The 21,647-nt window shown below is 34.8% G+C and overlaps 2 protein-coding genes across 5 annotated transcripts in view; both read right to left on the bottom strand.

The window, feature by feature from the left end:
* Nucleotides 1-15,135, bottom strand: part of LOC123671200 (silent chromatin protein ESC1-like) — a 34,524-nt gene extending 19,389 nt beyond the window's left edge. For 2 of the 4 annotated variants that reach the window (XM_045604921.1, XM_045604922.1), the window contains exons 1-4: nucleotides 14,727-15,076; nucleotides 11,611-11,811; nucleotides 4,467-9,457; nucleotides 519-2,538 (exon numbers count right to left, since the gene is read on the bottom strand). In XM_045604921.1, the coding sequence (XP_045460877.1) occupies nucleotides 519-2,538; nucleotides 4,467-9,457; nucleotides 11,611-11,806 (7,207 nt within the window). In that variant the 5' untranslated portion in view covers nucleotides 11,807-11,811; nucleotides 14,727-15,076. Of the gene's footprint in view, nucleotides 1-518; nucleotides 2,539-4,466; nucleotides 9,458-11,610; nucleotides 11,812-14,726 lie in introns of all 4 variants that reach the window. The other 2 variants (XM_045604924.1, XM_045604923.1) reach the window with 2 other exon arrangements.
* A 4,352-nt stretch (nucleotides 15,136-19,487) lies between these two features.
* Nucleotides 19,488-21,647, bottom strand: part of LOC123682331 (paired box protein Pax-3-A) — a 47,432-nt gene continuing 45,272 nt past the window's right edge. Inside the window, exon 5 of the mRNA XM_045620900.1 lies at nucleotides 19,488-20,066. Within this exon, the coding sequence (XP_045476856.1) occupies nucleotides 19,612-20,066 (455 nt within the window). The 3' untranslated portion in view covers nucleotides 19,488-19,611. The remainder of the gene's footprint in view (nucleotides 20,067-21,647) is intronic.

Here is a 21,647-nt window from a genome sequence, read left to right as displayed (position 1 = left end):
ATTCAGAAAAAACATACGATAAATAGCTTTTGAAATTAAAAATCGACAAGTGTGAAGATTTTCCTTAATAATTCTTCGTACAAGAATTATTCACGAGTTACGTTACTTTTTTGGCACTCTGTATATACAAAATTTCATGTGGATCGCGTCACTTATACCTACTATATAACGCCAGTGCATTTCTCGAATTCTTTTTTTTATTCACTAAATCATTGAACCTAAAATAATTATTACGAACGTCTGGGCTAATTTCGAAAAAAAAAGTTGCAACTTAGATGAATCAAGAACACTTTTGTAGATAATGTTTTTATTGCATTTTATAGCCATTTTAACTGAAATGCTGTCATATTCGGAAATTGAGATTGACTATGATTTTCATTATTTTTTTGTGTTGATGAAACTCAATGCGAATATTATCGTTTCATTTTTTTACCCAAGAAACACAAAAAATTAATCAGATACTCCTTATGTCGCTGAATATATGATATATTATATACTAGTGAAAAAAATCAACTTACCCGAAATTTTAGAGATTGCAGCTTTTTCATTCGAATTATTTATTTCTCCTTTTAGAATTGAAATATCAGGATTTTTACTTATTTGTGTCGAATCTCGTGAAGCTCTGAGACTCTCAACGAATTTTCTTGCTTGATAACCACGGAATATGCTCTGTATTTTAGTTGCGGATTCATATCTACTACGTTTCGGAACCTTTAATAGTTTATCAGTTTCATTTGATACTGCAGGTTTTTCATCTCTCCCAATATTATCAATTTTTTTATAGGGAGAAGAAGGTTGCTCCAAGTCCAGAGTTTTCTTCATAAAATCAGTAAGAGTTGGTTTCTTATTCTTATTATTTTGGTCATTCGAAGAATCATCTGATTTTATTGTGCTGTTGTTTTTTATATTTGTAGATTCAGTGGTGCCGTGGAAATTCTCCTTGGCGTTGCTACTTTCATCGAATGAAGTGCTGATATGATCATCTGTTTTCTGATTCTCAAGAGATTTTTCACTTTTCTCATTCACTTCTTCATTGGAAGTACTAGATTGTCTTTTTGTGTCCTCTGGATGAGTTACATCAATTACTGATTTCGTTGATGGTGGTTCCTCAGATCTTGGCGTGAGCTCATCAACTTCTGAAGATGGAACAGAATTTGTTGCTGAGACTTGTCTAGATTCTTTTCCATCTGTGTTATGTACAGCATCATCAGTATCAAGGTTTTGGTTGGTTCTCCCAACCTCCAACGAATCTGGTTCAAAATCATCAGGGATTTCAAATAAAGCCAATTTTTTTCCAGGTTCCACATCATCAATATTGATAACAGCGGGATTATTCTCTGAGTCATCTTTCAAATCAACTTTTTCTATACTATCGATTTTTTCTTTTGGTGATTCATTGTTGCCTTCGAATTGTTCTGCCAACTCAACCAAATTATCTATTGCTTTAGTTTTTTTCAGAGTTCCTCTATGAGAACCCACTGAATCACTTTCTGAAGTTTCATTACCGTCCGAAGGCTTATCATCTTTGTCATTTAGAATATTTTCAGGAGCTGTATTTTCGAGTTCATGACTTTCTGTTGCATGATCAGTCATATTATTCAAAGAACTCAAAGGTTGAACAGCCTCTTTCTGTTCAGGTTTCTCTGAAATGTCATCAATTTTTTCATTTTTCTCTTCATTGGATGGAGGTGTATTTCTTTCGTTTTTTTCCGATTGTTGTTCGTTTCCTTCTGAAGAATTTTTATTGTCTGTTGACCGTATTTCATTTGTTTCGGGAGTTTCATTTGGGTTTGGAGCGTCTTTTTCTTCAGAATCATGTTTTAATTGAACCGCTGAAACCGCTTTCACCCCTTCTGAAATACCATCAGGATTATCGATTGCTTTTTCCAATTCTACATCTCCTTCTATTGTTCTCGAATTTGCATCGTCATCATGTAGCTTGGTATCTGCTGTCACTTCTTGTTCTTCTTTGGATAGTTGCAGGTTTTTACCATCTTCGGAGTTGGTGTCTTTCAAACTTTGATCAGGTGGAATTTCATTATCCCTCTCTATTTCCTTCTGATCTTCAGTTGTGTTTTTGCAATCTTGTGATGGACAATCTGTACTTAATGAATTCTGATAAGCTATTTCACGTTTCATTCTATGTTTTACAGTGTCCTCTTCACTCGAATCACTTTTTGCTTGATGGGATTGTAGGTTCTTATTCCCTTCTTCGTGTTCTTTATTTGAAGTCGAGTCTTTATTTGAAGGAACCTCGGGAACGGTGTCAGGAATTATTGCACCTTCTACTTTCTTGAGTATTTCTAGTAAATGTTCGTCGGTTGAGCTGTTGGAGTTGGTGCGACTATAGTCGGATTGAGATTCTTCTTTGATTCCATCAAGGGCTTCATTTCGATCGCGAATGTTATTGAAGTGTTTACGAGTCAGGTATCCTCTTAAACCAGCCTGAATTTTGGTAACAGCTTTGAGAATTTCTTGATCCGATAGATGTATAGATTTTTTGATATGGCTTCCGGACAAGTTTTCCATGCTGTTGATCTATGGATCAAAGGAAATATTTAGCTTATGAAGCAGAGTGTACTAGAAATAGAAACTAATGAGAACTTTCAATAGTTATCGTTAAATAATGATGTGTAGGTGATAAAATTGAACTGAAGTTCTTCTTTGAGGACTGAAGGATTCACAATATATAAGATCAGTAGAAAATTTTTTTCTCGGAAACTGTTTTTTAATAAGAGATTTCATTTTGAATCGCCCTATATTTAGGTAGTTGTCACTCTTAAGGCAGTCATTCGAGCTGTCAGGACGAGTTAGTGATGTGAAGTATCGAAACCGTGCGGTTTATTTTTCGAAGAGGTGATCTCAATTGGCCACCGTGATCTTAAGACTTTCTGTTGGGGCCACGTGGAAGATAAGGTTTATGCCAATGACCTGCACTATTTAAGACCCTAAAAATTGAAAATTTGTGAAGTTATCGAGGACATCAAATGTGTGAATTGCCCATGGAAAATTTCACGAAAAAGATATGGTAGCCGTAGCAGCCATTTGGCCGATATCTCTTTTTAATCCTTAATTGGATATCTTGAAATATATTGGTTTTTTAATGTCAACATGGAACCTCTTCTTGGAAAAACCATTTAGAATGGGACAATTGATGTAAGGGAATTTTAGGTTCAATGCGCACCCTATAACTGGGAAAAATCAAATTTGTAAATAGTATTAGGACAATAGTGACGCAAGTAGAATCCTCGTACCGAATTTCAAATAAGGTTGAGGCAGTTGAGGCAATTACAGTGAATTACAGACAAATAGATAAATTGGAACTAAATTTCTTCAGAATGGACTGCATTTTACGATCAGAATTCTTAAAATCGGCACAGTTCCAACAAAAATGAAGAATTTCAATGATGAACAAGCGTTTCAGAAAGTTTTAATGGGAATCAATATAATAGATCTTAAAAAAATCAGAAAAGTAAAAAATTTTATATTAACAACAACAATAGTTACAAAAATATTGAAGAAATAAACGACGGTTTCATAAAACTTTGAGTGCTCAATCAACTTGTTGATTGTATTTAGAAATACAGGGTGGTCCAGATTTTAGTGCAATAACTTTGGCATCGGATGGACCAACTCTTTTCATGAAAAAATTTCCAATAAACATACATCCTAACAAGCTTCGTTTTCGGGATACAGGGTGTTGAAATTTGAGAAAAGAAATAGTGTTTTACTTTTAACTTTAGTATTATTAGATTAAGGATCATCGCGTCTCTATATCTTCCCCAATAGGATAAGTTTAGCGGGAGAAAAATACCTAATTCGAAACATTACATTATCAAGTCTTCATAACCTGAAAATTGAAACAATGAATATAATACTACTAGAATGATGAAAAACTTAAACACCGTGTATCTCGAAAACGAAACTTGTTAGGATATATGTTTATAGGAATTCTTTTTCATGAAAAGAGTTGTTCTATCCGACGCCAAAGTTATTGCACTAAAATCTGGACCATCCTGTATATGGAAGTGTCAAAAATGAACTGAAATTGAACCCAGAAATGATTTGATTGAGCAAATCACTACGATAAAAGTTTCATTAAACACACCATAAGTGATTGTTTATTATTCGAAATAATGAATGAATCCGATCATCTGTCGTACCTAATAAATTAATTATAATTTTGTCATCTGATCTATTAGAATTGAATGAAAAATGTCGATAAAATTTTTCTTCATTTTTTGGAACACAACAAATCAAGAAACATAAAAAATAGGCAAATGCTATTCAAGTTACGAATCATATATTATTCACATACAGATGCGAAGTTATCTTTATAAAAATTAAGTTATATAAATAGCGCAGTAATTCGAATTGTTCAGGCTTGCCCAGTAATTTTCATTCCAAAGTAAATATTGATCGTGTTCCTATTTTCGAATAGAATAAAAATGCAATAATCAACTAACCTTCTTCTCCACATCCCTTATGTTCTTCCTCACTCTATAAGCACGCCAAGCAGACTGTATCTTCAACACTTCTCTCAAGTATTGTTTACCCAAATCAGAATTCAAATCCATATCTTCTAATTTCGGTTTCGAGCGCTGTTTCCTAGATTTTCTGAACGTCGACTGAATTTTCGTCGCAGCTTTTATTTCGTCAGCAGTAAAATTTTCAGCTTCCTTACTGTGTGGAATCTCAAGTGAGTTTTCTGGAGTTTGAAACTTTTTCTTGTCTACTTCTGTTTTCTCAATACTTGTATCAGATTGTTTTTTATTATCTTCTTCAGACTTTACAAGTTTCCTGGATTTGCGGAATGATGATTGAATTTTCATAGCTGCACCTATTTCTTCGTTAGAGTAAGCATCTGCTGGTCTTAGTTCATCCGATTGACTTGGCTGGGTATCGTTTAGATTCTCCAACTTTTCATTTGTGTCTTCTATAATTTCATTCTTTCCCTCTTTATTTATATCCTTATCGTTCGAAGTATATTTATTTGTATCTTGTTTTGAAATACTTTCACTTTCAGAATTTTTGCGTTGTCTTCTAGATTTTCGAAAAGCTGACTGTATTTCAACAGCAGCTGCAATCTCATCACTAGTGTGTATTCCGCCATTTTGCACCTCAGAAGCTTCGCTACCTTCGTTATTTGCATATTTTGTCACAATATTATTTGCATCATCATTTGAGATCATTTCATTTGCACCAGATAAATTGTTGTTTTTAGTTTCAGGAAGATTTTCGTTCTCATCTGTAATAGAATCACCTGAGAGTTTCTCCGTAAGTTTGTTATGTGGATCCAGGTCTTTCGCTTTTTGTTCTAAGAGTTGTTTCAAATGTTTTCTTGCTTGGAAACCCCTCCAGATTGTTTGAATACGGATAACAGATTCTCTTTCTGAGATGTCGTGGTTATTTTTGGAATTGTCTGCAACTCTTTCTTCTTTCTCCTGCTCATTTTTTCCATCATCCTGAAGGGACCCATCAACTGAATCAGAATGATTAGAACTAAATTCTAAAATATCTGATTTTCCTTTCGAATTGTCTTCAGCAATCGTTGAACCAGCAGTATTTCCAGTTTTTAACATTTCATCCTCATTTTTATCCATACTGTTCGAATTTTCCGATTTACCTTCTTCTACACTTTCAGATTCTCTTTCTCTCTTTTCTTCTTTTATGGCATTGTCAATAATTCCTGATTTCTCATCAACAGAAGATAAAGAAGCACTAGAACCTGAGGCATCCAATTGAGTTGAATTTTCCTGCATAGTCAGTGATTCACCAGGCGGTCCGATGTCAATTACAGAGGACTGAACATCACTTTCTCTTTGCAGTTCAGATTGTTTATTTTCAGTTCGTTCATTATTTTCATTAGATTCCAAATTCTTCTGTTTTCCATTCCACTCGTCAGAATTTTCTTCGTTCGAATTTTCTGGATTTGATGAATCTGATTTTTCAGATTGTTTCTGATCACTTTCTTCTTTCACAGGAACATTTGCACCATTATCAACATGGTCAGATGTTATTGAAAGACATCCAATATTTGATACCTCCGATTTTTTGTTGTTTTCTTGATCCGTTGTTGATTCATGCGATGATTTCGAATCATTTTCAGGTGATAGATCAGGAGAATCAGCAGCACTACCTAGCTCAGAAATCGTTAATTTGACCGGTGAATTTTCTTGAGCATTTATCAATTCCCCTGTTGATTTGATATCATTTTCTGATGGCTGATCTACTTTATTATCTGCATTATCAGTTTTTGACGATGAATTCTTGGACTGCATATTGTTTTCATTATCATAATTCTCGGTAGATTCTATTTGTTCGCTTATGTTTTCAGTCAATTTATTTCCCTCCTTTGAATCTCTTGAAGCATCCTTTTCCGAATATTCAGTTGTTTCCTCTCCGCTTGCTTTTTCGATATTATTTTTACTTTCATCATTATCAAATTCAGAAGTATTTGGAGAATTTTCAGTATTTGATTTATCAGATGACTCATCTGTCTTTAGCACTGAGTTTCTAAGTGCTTCTGGGGGCTTTTCGGATTGAATGTTTTCAATGTCTTTCTCCTTCACAATTAAATCTTCAATTTCATGACTCTCATTTTTCGCAACATTTATCTCTGTTGAATTTCTATCAGATAGTTCTTTAACACTTTCGGATGAGTTTTCAGATTGGACGTTTTCGATGTTATCATCCTTATCTGCTATGTTGGAGTTATTTTCAGCGTGTTTAATTTCGGTTTCAATTGTTTCGCAATTATTTTCTGTTTCATTTTCGTGTCGTTGATTTTTTTCCTCATTTGTATTGATACTTTTAGTTTGTTCACTATCTAAAGATATATTATTTTCTTTATCGGTTTCATCTTCCTGTTTTGAAGTTTCATCAAGCTTAGTATCAGATATTACAGGAGCTGAATGATCTACTGTATCATATCCAATTTGTTCATCATTTGCAACTGAAGAAACAGTTTCAGGACTTGGTATACTCCTTTTTGTACAAGTTTCTGATTTTTCGTAATCCTCGGAGTGAACTTTTCGCAAATTACCAAAACCTTTCTCTTCCACGCTCTCTGATTTTGGAACTTTATGTGATTGTGATCTCTTCTTCTTAAATTCTGTTTTTCTGATGTCCTCTTCATTTTTCAAGGGTATCTCAAGCGCAGAACAGTCTTCGTCAACAATTTTTTCATCAGTTTTTTCAATGGCTCCTGCTGTATGACTTGTCATCTTATCATCAGATTGGTGTTCAATGGAATCGTCACTTTGGTTCAGTATTTCTGAAGATGGCAGTGCTCCTTCAATTTCTTCATTTTTCACTTCGGACGAGAAATTTCTGTGCTCTATATCATGTTCTTTCTCATCTTTAGAAATATTATCGTTGTGTTCATTAATCGAACTTTCTATTGCTTCATTTTTCTCGTTTGTATTAATCATTTGTTCTTCTTTTTCCTGAGATTCTATCTCCTTAGATTCTTCAGAATTATCGGGTATTGCCATATTTGTATGCAGGGAAATGTTATTATTCTCATTGGAAGAATTTTCAATATTTTCTCTCGCAATACTTTCTACGGAGTGAAGACTGCTTTCTCCACTCATAATGGTAGGTTCTTCATGTGCTACAGAATTGTTGTCTTGAGATTCAAGGATATAAGTTTGCTTTGGACTTTGTGTAGGAGAGGACATTTTTTGGATCCCTATTGTATCATCTTTTGTTTCTTTTGTATATGTGTCAATTGAGATGTGATCATTTATTGATGCTGTATTTTCTTCAATCCCTTGTGATTTTTCCTGTGATCCATTTTCTCGAGGTGACTCTATAGGTTCTTCATTATTCTCCATATTTGTGGCGTTTGAATCTGGTGAAACTATTTTGTTATCATCTTGAGAGTTTTTAGCCTCTTCTTCCTCAATGGTAGGTTTGGACTGAAGACTAACACTTCCGCTCAAATTACTGCTATCTTCTTCATTGAAGGCTGAGGAATTTATGTCAAGTAATGTGTCCCTATCAGATACATCAATTTTCTTTGGGGTCACTCCACTGGAAACCTCTATTGTGTCCGAACGATGATAACTCTTTTCTATTTTGTCTTCTTCATTACCTTCATCTTCTTGTTCTTTTGTCTTTGACTTTCCATCATTTTTATCGATATCTTGACCCTCCTTGAGTTTCATTTTTTCTTTTTCTTGGTGATCTTCAACTACTTGTGAATGAGTGTCTTTTTCGTCATCCCCTGTATGCTGATCTGATATTTTTTCACCTTCTTCTCCCTCCATTATATCTGATTCTTCATTTGATTTTTCTTCAGTTTCAATATGTAACCTTTGTATACTTTTTTCGTCATCACTAACAGATAACTTATTTTCGAGATCCTTAGATGCTTCCTTGCTTTCCTCTGTGATTTCACTTGAGGCAATGAGATTTCCAATTTCAGATTCATTGTTTTCGTGTTCATTTTTGTGCACTGATGCTGGTCTATCTTGAGGATTATTTTCGGAAGGGTGAGATTCGTCGAATTGTTCTTGTTGACTTGGGTTTTTGTCTAATAGAATAGTGCTATTTTCAATATCTCCAGTCATCTGCCTTTTGATTTTTTTTCTGTCTTGTCGTCCCCTCCACATAGCCTGGATTGCAATAGCTGACTTAACTTCATCGTTTACAGGAGTGGTTTCTGATTGCTGATCTGTACCCTTATTTTGGTCTGATATTACTGATTCGTCAACCGGAGTTCGATTGGTGTTAATCGAGTTATTAGATTCTTCTGAGACAACATCTGTGCTTTCTCTTTGACCTGTAGGAAGAGGTGTAGGGCGATAAAGAACTTCGTAGTGTCCATTCTTATCTTGAGTAACAGATAGACTCCGTCGGATGTTTCTGCTCTCTGACTCACCGATAACTTCAACATCTGCTGAAGAACTTTTTGTAATATTCTTCTTGTTGAGCTTGTCTGTACCGCAAATATTGGAATTTTTCTCTTTGATAGCCTCCATCCGCTTCTTCTCTTTGAGTTCTCTTGTACCTGATGATACAGAAGTAGATCGGCTTCTTGGAGATATTTTGGTTTGTTTTATTATATCTCCTTTTCCTGAACTATTTTTTCTACTACTACTTCTATCTGATTCCCCTTTCTCAGAATTTTCACCACTTTTATCCGAGCTGCTTTTTGATAGTGATCTGGACCTTGTAGGTAATTTGCTTCTTACTGTGACCGGTTTTGTGTCTTGCATTTGCGTTTGCTTCTGTTTCGTTTCTGCATCTTGTTTCTTACGTAAATGGTTCTGTATTATAGCTCTTCTATTTTCGTTCGTGTTATTGGTATGTTTTTCAATTTTTTGAGGGGGTGTTTTCCTTTGCCTGGTTTTTGGGTTATCTTTGGATTCTGAGCTCGATAACACGTTATGTCCTATGACTGTAGCTCTGAATGGTCTTCTTACAGCAAGTTTCGCTGATCGAACATTTCCTGTTGAAAAATTTATTTTTAATTTTTAAAATGTAACTTTTCGGTCGTAATCTAAATAAATAATTTATAATATTTCTTCTTCTCATTTGATTGAGTAAAGTCTTCAAATACCTAACCTTTCTATTGGCATTTGCTATATATGTAGATATACTCGTAGATATCGTTACTATGAAACCGCTTCATTGAAAAATTTGCAATCAAATTTATTATTGAAGAAATTCTAATTATTCTAATTAGAACGTTTCGAGAAAGTGAATTCAACATAACAAAATGTAAACATTAATTCATTGATATCTGTTGTGAAGCCTAGAAAGTGAATGGGGCGAAATCTCAAGATTACCGTTCTGTTCTCCACTTCAAAGTGTTTCAGTCGCTATGAAACATTGGTTGAAGCAATAATGGTAATGGTTATGCAGCAGCTAAGCATCATTACCGTTCTCATTTTCAAAATAATGGCAATGAGTAACTCAATGAAATTGTGGATGAACAATTTTGAAAATATTGGTGAAACGACAAGTATAAGAAATGGCAGTGTGCACTTTCCTCTGAGTATGCGTGTTTCATCCCGAGATCACTGATGGAATCATCATTTTGGCACTCAGTGTTCTCTGCCAAATACACTTCCCATTATAAAAGCGGATATGGTGACTCTGCCGTAGCATGGTTGGGTTATATAAAAATCGGTGCCGATTACAACATCAATGTAGTTCAGGCATTGAAGAAACGATTTTGTGACCCGACGGCAGTTCAGTGAAATGGTATAAGGAAATAGAGGGGACTAGTTCACAACCAAGGAAATGAAGAACTTGTTCACAACATCATGAGGAGGGTCGAGACACATTTTCTCCACTCAGGATAAGTAAAAAATCAGAATTATGAATAGTGGAGCCAGAAAAACCCTCACGAAATGTGATGGGGAGTTTCTTGAACCACTAACAAGGATATATTGATCTGGAGGAAAGACGTCGATGTTATTTTTGAGGAATGTCAGGAATGAATAATAATGCTTATGTCTCTTAAATGCATTTTAGTGTTTAATGATCAGCATTTAAATTCTGTAAAAATGCATCCTCTATATTTTTCATAGCTATTTCCAAAATGAGGTTTCGACTCACCAATTGCCAACTTTTGATCTCCGAAGCATAAGAATACCAGTAATTCAAATCTTGGAATCAGATCACTTGCTACCTGGGTTCCTTGGTCACTTGTAAATCGTCAAAGGAAACGAAGTCACACATGCCAGAAAGAGAACAAGGACGCCCCCAAAAATCTATAAAATACCTAAAGTTTCGGGAAGAATAGGAAACTGGAAGATAAATACTATTCCGGAATCTTCCAGAGATGGAGAACTCCAGAATGTTTCTTCGGAACCTCATTATTGCAAGATTCAAAAAGTATTTGGATGTCAGTAAGAACATTGTACACCTCCTCAGTATCATTTTTACAAAACACTGCTGTCTGTCTTGGGTTTTTGATGAGAATAGAATAAAAACTGTTATGATGGGCAAAAATCTGGTTGGTCACTGAATGCCCCGCCATTGAAAGCCTAATAATGCTTTTGACGAGAAATTTGTAGGAGTGAAAATGTAACCCCCTTAAAGCTATCCCAAATACTAGAGTACATTAGAACTCTGGAACTGGAAGGTGAGTTGCAGATAATACCGTGGTGACAATGGCTCTGATGGAGTACACAATGAACCTCAAGGTAGCCCTTCAACAGTAGTCAACATTCAACATTTTGACAATGATGTCATACTGTTAAATAACTTATGCGATTAAAAATTCTACTATTTGGAAACGCTCATAATGAAATTGCTCCTCTATTCGACTTTAATCAATGATTCTTGATGTATAAAACATAATTACCTACTTCAACTGAATGAATTGTAATCGTTCTACTCTATTGATGCAGTAAAAAAAATTTATCTTGTGTAGGTATTCTGTTATAGTTGTCTCCGAATTACGTGAGACGTCTGATGAAATAATTCAATGAACCTCCATCGTAGATTCATCAAAATGACATCAAGATCAACATCATTCACGAATTATTTTTCATTAATATTTGGATGATAATTATGGAAGTAAAGACTCAATAAAACGCCGTATTACAAAAAGAAATGCATGCGCTCTAGAATGTGAATTGATTAACTCACCTCTGTATAATCCAGAATCACGCAATCGAAGCAATCGACTAAAATAGTCTGCTGCAAAAATGTAGATGTCTTTGGGTTTCTTGAGGATAACCTCTTTAGCCAAGCCTTCCATGAGTTCCTCTAAGCCTAGAGGAACACTGACACGCTTAACAATCATCTCCCCAGTTTCCGTTTCTATCGTCCTTGAGAGTTCCATTTTATCTGCAAAAGCATCACACTATTCGTATACTATCATAATTCGAACTGTCGGATAATTCGTATTGTATTTATTCCAAATTGTAGGATTCCTCTGTGAATACCTATACTTCATTAATTTCAATAGAAATGGAGAAACCTTAATTTCAAAAATTTGTAGTTTGGAAGCTAATTTTTAGGATATTTCTGTTCATTGTAGTTTTTTCTAATATTTTCCCTGGGATTCGCTATACTCTGGTATTGGTATGAGAATGATAATAAGGTATACTTTGCACGGTAGATAATGAGACAGTCTGATGAACATATGAAAAATATTTAAATTGGGAACCGATGAGAAGAAACATATTATTGAAATTTTTGAAATCTTGAATACATAATTCAAAATATAAGATATAGGATATTTCAAACTGAAATTCAATAAATATATATGATAGGCTTAGTGAGCATATTATAATCCCTGAATATCAACTCTTCAACGTAATTCTCGTTTCTATGGGTAAAATAGTTCTCAAAGCAAGTTTCTGGATAAACAATACTCTTTATGTTAGCGTGCTTCCTCTTAAAACAACAAAACCTTAGGACAAATCAGCTATGATATAATTACAGAAGTGCGTAAAAATTGCAGATATTTTGCATGACTTTATATTTATATTTTGGCGAAAGAGCCCTAGTCCAAAAGAGTAGAGCTCATTCGCCAAAATATGAAAATAACCAAAAATTATCTGGTCATTCGTTTTTTCTGAGGAATATCATAAGTACTGACAAAGACTATAGTTAAATTTGAGCTGAACACGCTTTTAAATAAATTTATTTTCAACACACAAAAAATACTGGAATAGCAGTTGAACACCCGGAACTAAAAGTTTTTGGTACTTTTACTGGATGGACCTGATACATGCGCATTGACAGCTGCAGCTGATATATATTCGGAATTTGACAAGAAACGTAGTTGTGGTGATACTTCATTTAGTTCATTTCCACGCATTCTTTCGATTCTTTCGCTAGGGTGACCTTCATCTAAATGCAGATACTTTATGATGGATTCAGTGTTCGAATGGCCGGTAATTTTAATAAGCTGCTTCTTACCGACAGCTCTTTTTGCTGGATATCCTGTAGGCAGATGTATTGACTGATTTACTATATTCATTTTTCTGTATTCAAGCTTGTTTTGCTGCTTGATGGGATTTCCAGATGCTCATTGTATTCTTATACCATGCTCTACCAGATTTCCATGAGAGGTTTATTATGAAGAGACGATTTTACTCAATTTAATTCAGCTTTTTATCTCATTGAATTACTTGTACACACACGTTTTATTTGAATAGATTTTAATGAAACTAATGGTTTTCGCTCACCTTGTGTAGCTTTTGAAAAGATGGGATTATAAATTATTCTTTTTGTTTTTTCACTATTTTTATGCTTCTTCTTCAGGTTAACACCTCATGTCTTCTCTTTCCACTACGCGAAGCTAACTTGAAAGCAATCCATCTGGTTTGTCTTCATCACTATTCAGAATCAAAATTTTGTATTCGTTACTTTTGAAAAACACTAAATTCCTCCTTTTCTCATCAGGATTCTTTTGGAGCTGCTTTCTCTTAGTTGGTTTAGCATCCGTTGATGATTTGAATTGAACCAACTAAGAGAAAGCAGCTGTCATATTTCGCCATAAGTACTTTTGCGATCATCAACGGACGCTAAACTAACTGAGAGAAAGCAGCTGTCATATCTCTCCATCAGTACTTTGGCGATCACACTCCAGATTATCTTCACTGTGAAGTCCTTAGATTCCTCGGCATTCTGCTTGCCCATATCAAAGGACCAGCTGGTTGATATTTTCGGAAGATCGTTCATGGACGTCTCTTCGTTTAAAATTATCCTTTGGCCACACAATAATCCGTAAAATATATGTAAGAATCATTATTTTTTGGATCACTATTAACTATTTTGAATTTTGAAGTGTATCTTACATTTTTCTGAATTGTTTGTAGGATCATTCGCAACGGGATATTTTGATTTTTGCTCTGTTAATTCTTCAAGGTATTACCTAGCTATGCAGGGTTAACCTAAAGGTCTTACCACCGCCCAGAGTTCAATTCAATACTTTCCACCAAAAAAATTTGCTTCGAGAGTTCCTTCTTTCAAATTCGTATTGCCCTTTGGACATGATATAACTGTGAACCAATAAATATACAGGATGTTTTAGAATAATTTATTGATTTCGGGTGATTAAAGAAAATGTTGTATAAACCTAAGTCCTGAACCTCTTAACTTTCAAGCTATAAGGTGTTAAAGTGTGTGAAGTATAAATTGTATCTGATGCAGTTATTCTTTTCATAGGTGCACAATGTCCAATTGTTCATAAATAATAAATACATAAGTTCCCTGTGGTAAACCGTTCTCACGGTTCTAACCAATACAATATTGCTCTAGTTTCATTAAATTTTCAATAGTTTGAAGTAGTGTCTTCTTTGCACCCGATCTATCAAATTATAACATTTTATGGTTTATGTAGTCGGTAGTCCAAAGTTTTAGACAATTAGGTATACGAAAAAAATCTGCAGAGAATAATGTACTTCTGATTTCAACGAAACTTATGTTCCTTTCTGGACGAGAAACCAAACGTCATCGAATGTCCTGAGGAAATTCTTCCAATTCGAAAATTTTCAGAAATCTGGTCAAATAAGTTCACGAGACTCAATTTATACGATACTATACTAATTTATAATTGCAGAGATCCTGTGAGTCACCTAAGATCTAACAAAAAATGTTTCCGTGAACACCTCTTCGGAAGTCACGATGTATTATAAAACATATTACCTATCGTTATGTTGTACACAGTAGGTTTCTAGGTTTGGTGGAATTAATATATTCTCAATATTGCAACCTACCAGTAGCTTTACTATCTTTCAGTTTCTACTCACCTTGAATACCCCCGCAGTGCAAAGTAACAACCTCCTCTAGAGTTTCACACACAAATGAAATTGCATTTCACGTTAACCTCCACACACAAAAACCGAAAATATCGCGTGATTGGGTCTAAACAAAAAAAACTGATGAATATTCCCACATTCTTCGGAGTATCCATGTAGAATAACTATGTTCTTTCGACTGTGTCGTTAGGTTAAGTTATCCACTTGTTCGTGTAAAAATCAATAATTCTCCTCGGGTCTGATATTGATTATTTCATGTTGAATAATATGATTATGAAGTGAGAACTTCAGGTTGATTCTTCTCTCAAATTATGGCAGTTTAACAAATATTTATTAATAGCCTTAGCCATGAACTTGAAGGTCAATTGGAGGTTGATGCAGAGGCTACATATGCCGCTTATTCTACTGCTAATCGACAAGAAGATATGTTGTTTTTTATAAATAATTTGGATATTCGAAACAATGAATTGGTAATAAAGCTTGTTGACAAAATAATTATTATTAATCACGTTGAATCAGTAATGGAATTGTTTCGGAATATCTTTGTTCTCATCCCAGAATAGAATTATTTTTTAATGGACATATTATTCCACAAGAACATAAATAGTAGAAACTAGTAGTACTCAAACCAACATGAAACCCTCTTCGGCCTCTTCTGTTAAATAAACTAAGTTATAAAAGGACAACCTAAGTAGCTATTATTGGTTAGTTGTCTTGACATGAACAATAATTGAATTTCCACATAAATAATTTCAATTTTTGAGGCTGCCAGGTCGTTAGATCTGTCGAGAGTATAGGATTTGAACTGCATTCTAGTTTCAAATCGGGACTATTTTGAAAAAATTGCAATGCTTATAGAATGTAAGTTCTTCAGGTTCCCTATTCTATAAAAAAGAGTTTTCCGGAGAATTTCTGGCGGAATGCTCCATGAGACCAAAATATTATCTGAACCTCAATAAGAACGTGCTATATCTCTATACTGGCTTCCCTACAGGGCACTGCCCCTTAGGAAATACCTGATGAGAAAAGAGTTGTAGTCACTCTGTCTGCCTGAGAGGTGGCGTTATGGGTATCGCGCCACTCGTTAGTTCGGCCCCGGCGGGTTTATGAGGGTCGCCGCGTTGCAGCAGAGTCACCTCTCAACAATGTGTGAGAAGGAGTCTTTGGCAGAGCTGTATAGCCCAACTAGAGAGTCCACCAGCGATTTCGGGTCTAAACAATGCAATCCCTAGAGAGAGGGCACACCTACGTTATTTGGCTCGAGAAAGACTCGCCAAATACTTATCAGAACTAACGAGAGAAGATTCTGTGTGACGGAGGAAGATACTACTCGTCATCTAGTTACAGGTCATTGCAAGCCAACGCAAAAATATACTTTGAACAGCTATGATGGGGGCACAATGGATCCTAGAATCGTGGTGCAAGGTAGCCTCTTATTTATAAACTCTCTTAACAGTACTCAGTAACTTTCAGAGGTGCCTGCTATATGTGAAAAATTGGAAGGTGACGTGATCCACAATTCGACAAAGATGTATCCTAGGTATACCAATGCCACACTGTGAATGTCATGAAAGTAACTCACTACAAGTTTCAGTCAGCAAGCAAATGTTACACGATGAAACTCGCGGTTCTATACTTTCGTGACTCATAAAACTTCACAACACGATAATGCTGGTCCGCATGAAGAGAGAAATCATAGCCTTCACAACATTTCTCCTCTTCACCTTGAATTACCTCAAATCTATGACTATTCAACGTGATTAATCGAGAATGGTTGAATTTGTAACGCCTGTTTGAAAAAGTTAGGATAGAACAGAATAGGAATGAGGATAGACCCTCAAAAGAATGAAATACATCAAGATGACCCATCAACTTCTTCTGTTTCCGAAATTTTGAGCTGGTTTTCATTTGGCCCGAAATGTTACCATAATACCAACCGCATAAAAAAAACCCAAGTTTTGACACCATTGGATATTTCCGGACGCAGACTCAATGGTTTATTAGCAAACGTAGGCTGATTCTCAATTGTTTTAGAATAGTAAGCATCATAACGAAACCTAATCTCTCTTCATATCTTCATATCCACAAATCGAAACAACAGAGATTGTCAATATTAGGATTCAGTATTTCTTTCAGATACGCTTCCGGTCACGCCGGAAATGTACCTCAAAGAAATACTGCTATTAAACTAGTTTTTCTAATTATAGTTGTTGAAGAAATCCAAATTGTAATCATTCTGTGAATAGGAGACATTGAACATTCGAATATATTTTAAAAATCAGATGAGCTTTATTGGGATGTTTATTATTCTTGTCGTGTTCATTATATGAGAATTTTGAAAAAATAAATCTCCTGAATCGAATTAATATCAGGGTGGCTTGAATATTACACTGGAAATTCATTAAGCGAGAAAACTCAATAAACTCAGTTTAAAAAGAAAAATGTAGAATGTAATCCTATCTCAGGTGACGAGAAGTTCCTTATTATTTGAAAAAAATTCAAATTTTCTGGGCAAACAACGGTGTTTCGGAATGACACTGTTGACCTCTTCAGCAACTTCAAATCTATACAAAATATGGGTATAACATCCGTACAATAACTGTCATACAGTGATTAATGTCTGGTATCTTGTGCATTTTTTAATCCTCTTTCCATTTTGAGTTATAAAAATCTCAACTGTAGTTTTTTCACCAATTAATTACCGCCAAATTACTAAAAACTTCAGTTGAAGACTGTTGTCAACAAATGAAACAATATATCGATCTTCCGTGTATGATATGTTGCTGATAGATACACTTCAAGGAGGAGAAACTTACCTCAATAAATTGATAACCATTTAACATATTATTTTGTATTGATAAAATTCCTAATCATTCGTAAATGTTATCAAGAATATGAATTAAACTTCAATTATTCTTGAATTAGCATCTAATTGTTATCTTCATGATTATGGAAAGGTTGTGAAAAACTTAATGTTTACAAAATGGTGGATGCACTCCTTATGCAGAAATCACAATGTTTTGAGGTCTCATACAGACATGTCTGTATTTTTCGAATTTTCTGCCAAGAATTGCCACACACTATCAGGTTCCAATTACTGATGACGAATAAGTATTCGGATTCGTAAACACGGTAAATCTCGAAAAGAAAAATCTAGGACTTCGAAATTTTCATGGTAGATTCTGATCCCGAATGTGGCGCTTGAATTTATTAATGAGCAAAATTCGACCGAAAAGCCTTCCGAGATCATGTTTGTCTGATAATCTCATAATTAAAGATTCGATTCAGAAGAAATTGCGCATTTTTATGTAGGATAACAATTTGAAGGATGTTTCAAATTATTCTGTTGATCGCAAAAACAGAGCCAAGGAAAATTGAAGAAGAATATTCAAGAAAAAAGACGCAGTATCTCAGTGACAACAGATTCCATCATAGAAAATTTGAGCAGGATATCAAAAACTAATATTTTAGTGATACCTAACAGATTCGACCGATTGCAAATTTGGGTGTAGATGTACTATAATATCAATTGCCAACTTAATGTGAAATGTTGATCTTGCCACCATTACCACAAAAAGTTCAAGGAGAATATCGAAAAAAAGCCTAATATTTTCAATATAACAACAGAATGGACTAGATTAAACATAGTGTTTGTATGTTTAAGAGGGATTACGGATTACCACCATGTAGTTTTCCGCGTAATCTTCAAACTTTGGTATCCATTCATTTCCCCTCTGGCCCTCCTGCGATGACCAAACTTTGAACTTTGTACGGTGTGGGAAGTTGCACATTCACCTTATCTTTTTCTCTTTCCGAAGCAAACACGTAGAGGGCGGCACTGTCGATGGTCGATTTTTTCCACAAAATTATAGTTTACCTCTTTCGAAATGAAGAAATTTTTTTTCATGAATGTTTCAAAAATATATAATTGTTTTGTAAATTGTACATATCATCAATTTTTTTGCGAAAAACGAAAGGTTAACAATTTTTTTTTCATTCGTAAATTAAAAATATTCACTTTATACAATGAAGATTGTTTTTTGGGGAAATTATGTGAAAACCCCATGAAAATCTGTCATATTTGTAAAAAGAAATATCTGCGCTTTGTAACTGAGCAGCCACGTGGTGGTGATCCCTCTTAACTCGTATGTCCTTTTTATGAAATCACTTTGAAATCCTCTGTCGAAGAAAATGGTAATTGGAACGGATATTGCGCACCTTTGAAGGTAAATCGTTACTAAAGGAGAATATCCAATTTCAGAGTGGAGCCATAAAACACAAATAAAAATATTTTTTTCCCTATGATTTTCTATAAGTCCTTGATACATCATATCTTTCTTGAAGTAATATTATAGTATGGATATTTATGCACATTACAGGATGCAATGAAGAAAACTTTCATTCTTATATTCAGATAATTATTCATGATTGGTTTTGTTTCGTAAGTAATTAACAGTTTACCTTTAAAGGTGCAAGTGTTAATTGAAATCTTGTGTGATGAAAATAATGCTAAGCAAAATTTGAAACCTGCACATCTAAAAAATTATTCGAGACAGTGCAACAGAGTCATCTGCTAAGATTTTATTTGTATTTTTCTCAAATGCCCAAATAAGAATGATTTTCATTTCGATGTTATATTCTTGAAGCATTTGTGTATTTCAAAACACGGATAACATGATAATAATCTGAGAGTTAGGATTCAACAAAAAAAAAATCATCAATTATTAAAACAACTCCACAAAATATCGAAATTATTGTTTTTATTTACAAATTAAATATTACTGACTAAGCAAGAATACTTCCTACTATCTTTCTACTTCACAAGTCCTCACAGCTAATTAATAATTTACAATAAATATTATGAAATAACGAAAACTCAATCATTCACATCAACTTTTATGTCAAAGTCACTATCGGCATCATGTTCACTGGACTCGGTACTTGATACCTTCCTTTCTTCATTGCTTACTAGTACGCCGTAAGGCTGTTGAAAATCCATACAATAACTGAAGAATGGACTAGAAGGTTTGACGGTTTTATTTGGTTTCTTGAGCAATTCCTCTATAGAGTAAGGATTTTTCTTTTTGGTTTCCATTGTTTTTTCCGATGTTTGCGATGGTTTATTGTGCACTTGGTTTGGGGTATCGCTTTGATCCTGACAAGGAATCACCAGGTTTGTCCAGTTGGTTCCTGTGGGTTCCACAGAACCTGTCGCGACGTGTAGTTGTTGTTGAAGGGTGGCTAGCCTGTTGTTGGAGGCATACTGCTCGTGTAGTAGGTAAGGTAGGTTTATTGGAGCTTTGGAGAAGATATCCCTCTTTATGGTTGGTTCTGGAAAATGAAAGAGTTTGTAAATACCTTTCAATCGAAACTCAAAATCGAATTGAGTCTTATATTTTCAATTCTTTCTGAATTAAGAAATTCCCCAAATACAACATAACGAATCAAATCACATTTTAATAGATGTAGTCAAAAGAAATCCATTATTTTTCCAATATATTGCTTTAGTTATCTGTAGTTGTATAAGTCCGATAGGGTTCCACTAGATGGCGTTAGAAAGATAAGATTTCGTACTACAAAAACTTTAATGACAGTTTTATGATTAACTGACTCAGTTCACTTTGAGCGCGTGTCAAAGACACTAGCGAAAGGAAAATATGCTATATTCAACAGTTTTTCATCGATGAGGCGAAAATGCAAGCCGGGTGGCTGAACATATAAATAGTGTTTATGGTCCTGATACTGTAACAATTTTCCGATAATTTCGATTATAAAGAAGCACCACGCACTGGCCAATTATCGAAAATGTCGATAAAATCATGAACATTGTCGACCCCAACCGTCATGTAAGTACTATTTCGACTACCCAAGAGCTAAAGATTGCACAAAAAACCTTTTGGAACCATTTACATAAGGCTGGTCTGAAGAAGCTTGATGTATGGGTACCACACAAGCTAATACAAAAAAACCTCATGGACCAAATTTCCATTTGTGAATCGCTGCTGAATCGCAACAAAATCGACTCATTTTTGAAGCGGTTGGTGAATGGTGATGGGAAGTCGATAATTTACGACAACATCAAGTGAAAACGGTCGTGGTCGAAATGTAGCGAGCCGGTGGAAAGGGTAGTCAAGCTAAGATTTACGACCAGGAAGGTTTTGCTGTGTGTTTGGTGAGATTGGCAGGGAATTTCCATGAAAAAGCTTTGTCAAAATGGGTTCCGCGCTTGCTCACCGCTGATCAAAAGCAGTCCAACCCTGTTTGTAGCTGTTTAAGCGGAATAAACAAGATTTTTTGCAACTATATCTGACAGTGGATAAAACATGACTTCATAACTACACTTCTGAGTTGAAAAGAGCGTCAACTCTGTAGAAAGCATTCAAGAAAAGCGGTTGGAAGGTATCAAAAGCTCAAATATTAGCTGACAAGGTAGTAGCATCCGTATTTTGGGATGTGCATGATATATTGTCCATTGACAAAGGTAAAACCATCAACAGTAAATATTAACGTAATTGGATCGATTTAGTACAGATTTCAGGAAACTTCGACAAATTGAAAAAAATCTCTTTCACCAAGACAATGCTTCTTGTCACAAATTGATGAAAACCATGTTCAAATTGAACGAATTGCAGTTCCAACTGCTTGACCCCCTAGCTTAAGTATTCATCAGATCTGGCTTCCAGTGATTACTTAAAAGAGTGCTCCAGGGAATGAAATTTGGCTCTAATGAAGAAGTGATTGTCGAAGTTGAAGCCTATTTCGAAAGCAAAGACGAATCTTCCTACCGAAAAGGTATTAAAAAGCTAGAGGAGCATTGGACTACCTGTATTACTCCTAAAGGTGAATTCTCACGAAAAAAATGTGTTTTTACTGCTCAGGCCTGGGGTTCATAGCAATTCACCCATTGGGTAA

This window comes from Harmonia axyridis, chromosome 1 (assembly GCF_914767665.1).
Source record: "Harmonia axyridis chromosome 1, icHarAxyr1.1, whole genome shotgun sequence".
Taxonomy (NCBI): domain Eukaryota; kingdom Metazoa; phylum Arthropoda; class Insecta; order Coleoptera; family Coccinellidae; genus Harmonia; species Harmonia axyridis.
The sequence above is the reverse complement of the archived record's forward strand: the minus strand, read 5'-3'. Positions and strand labels throughout refer to the sequence as shown.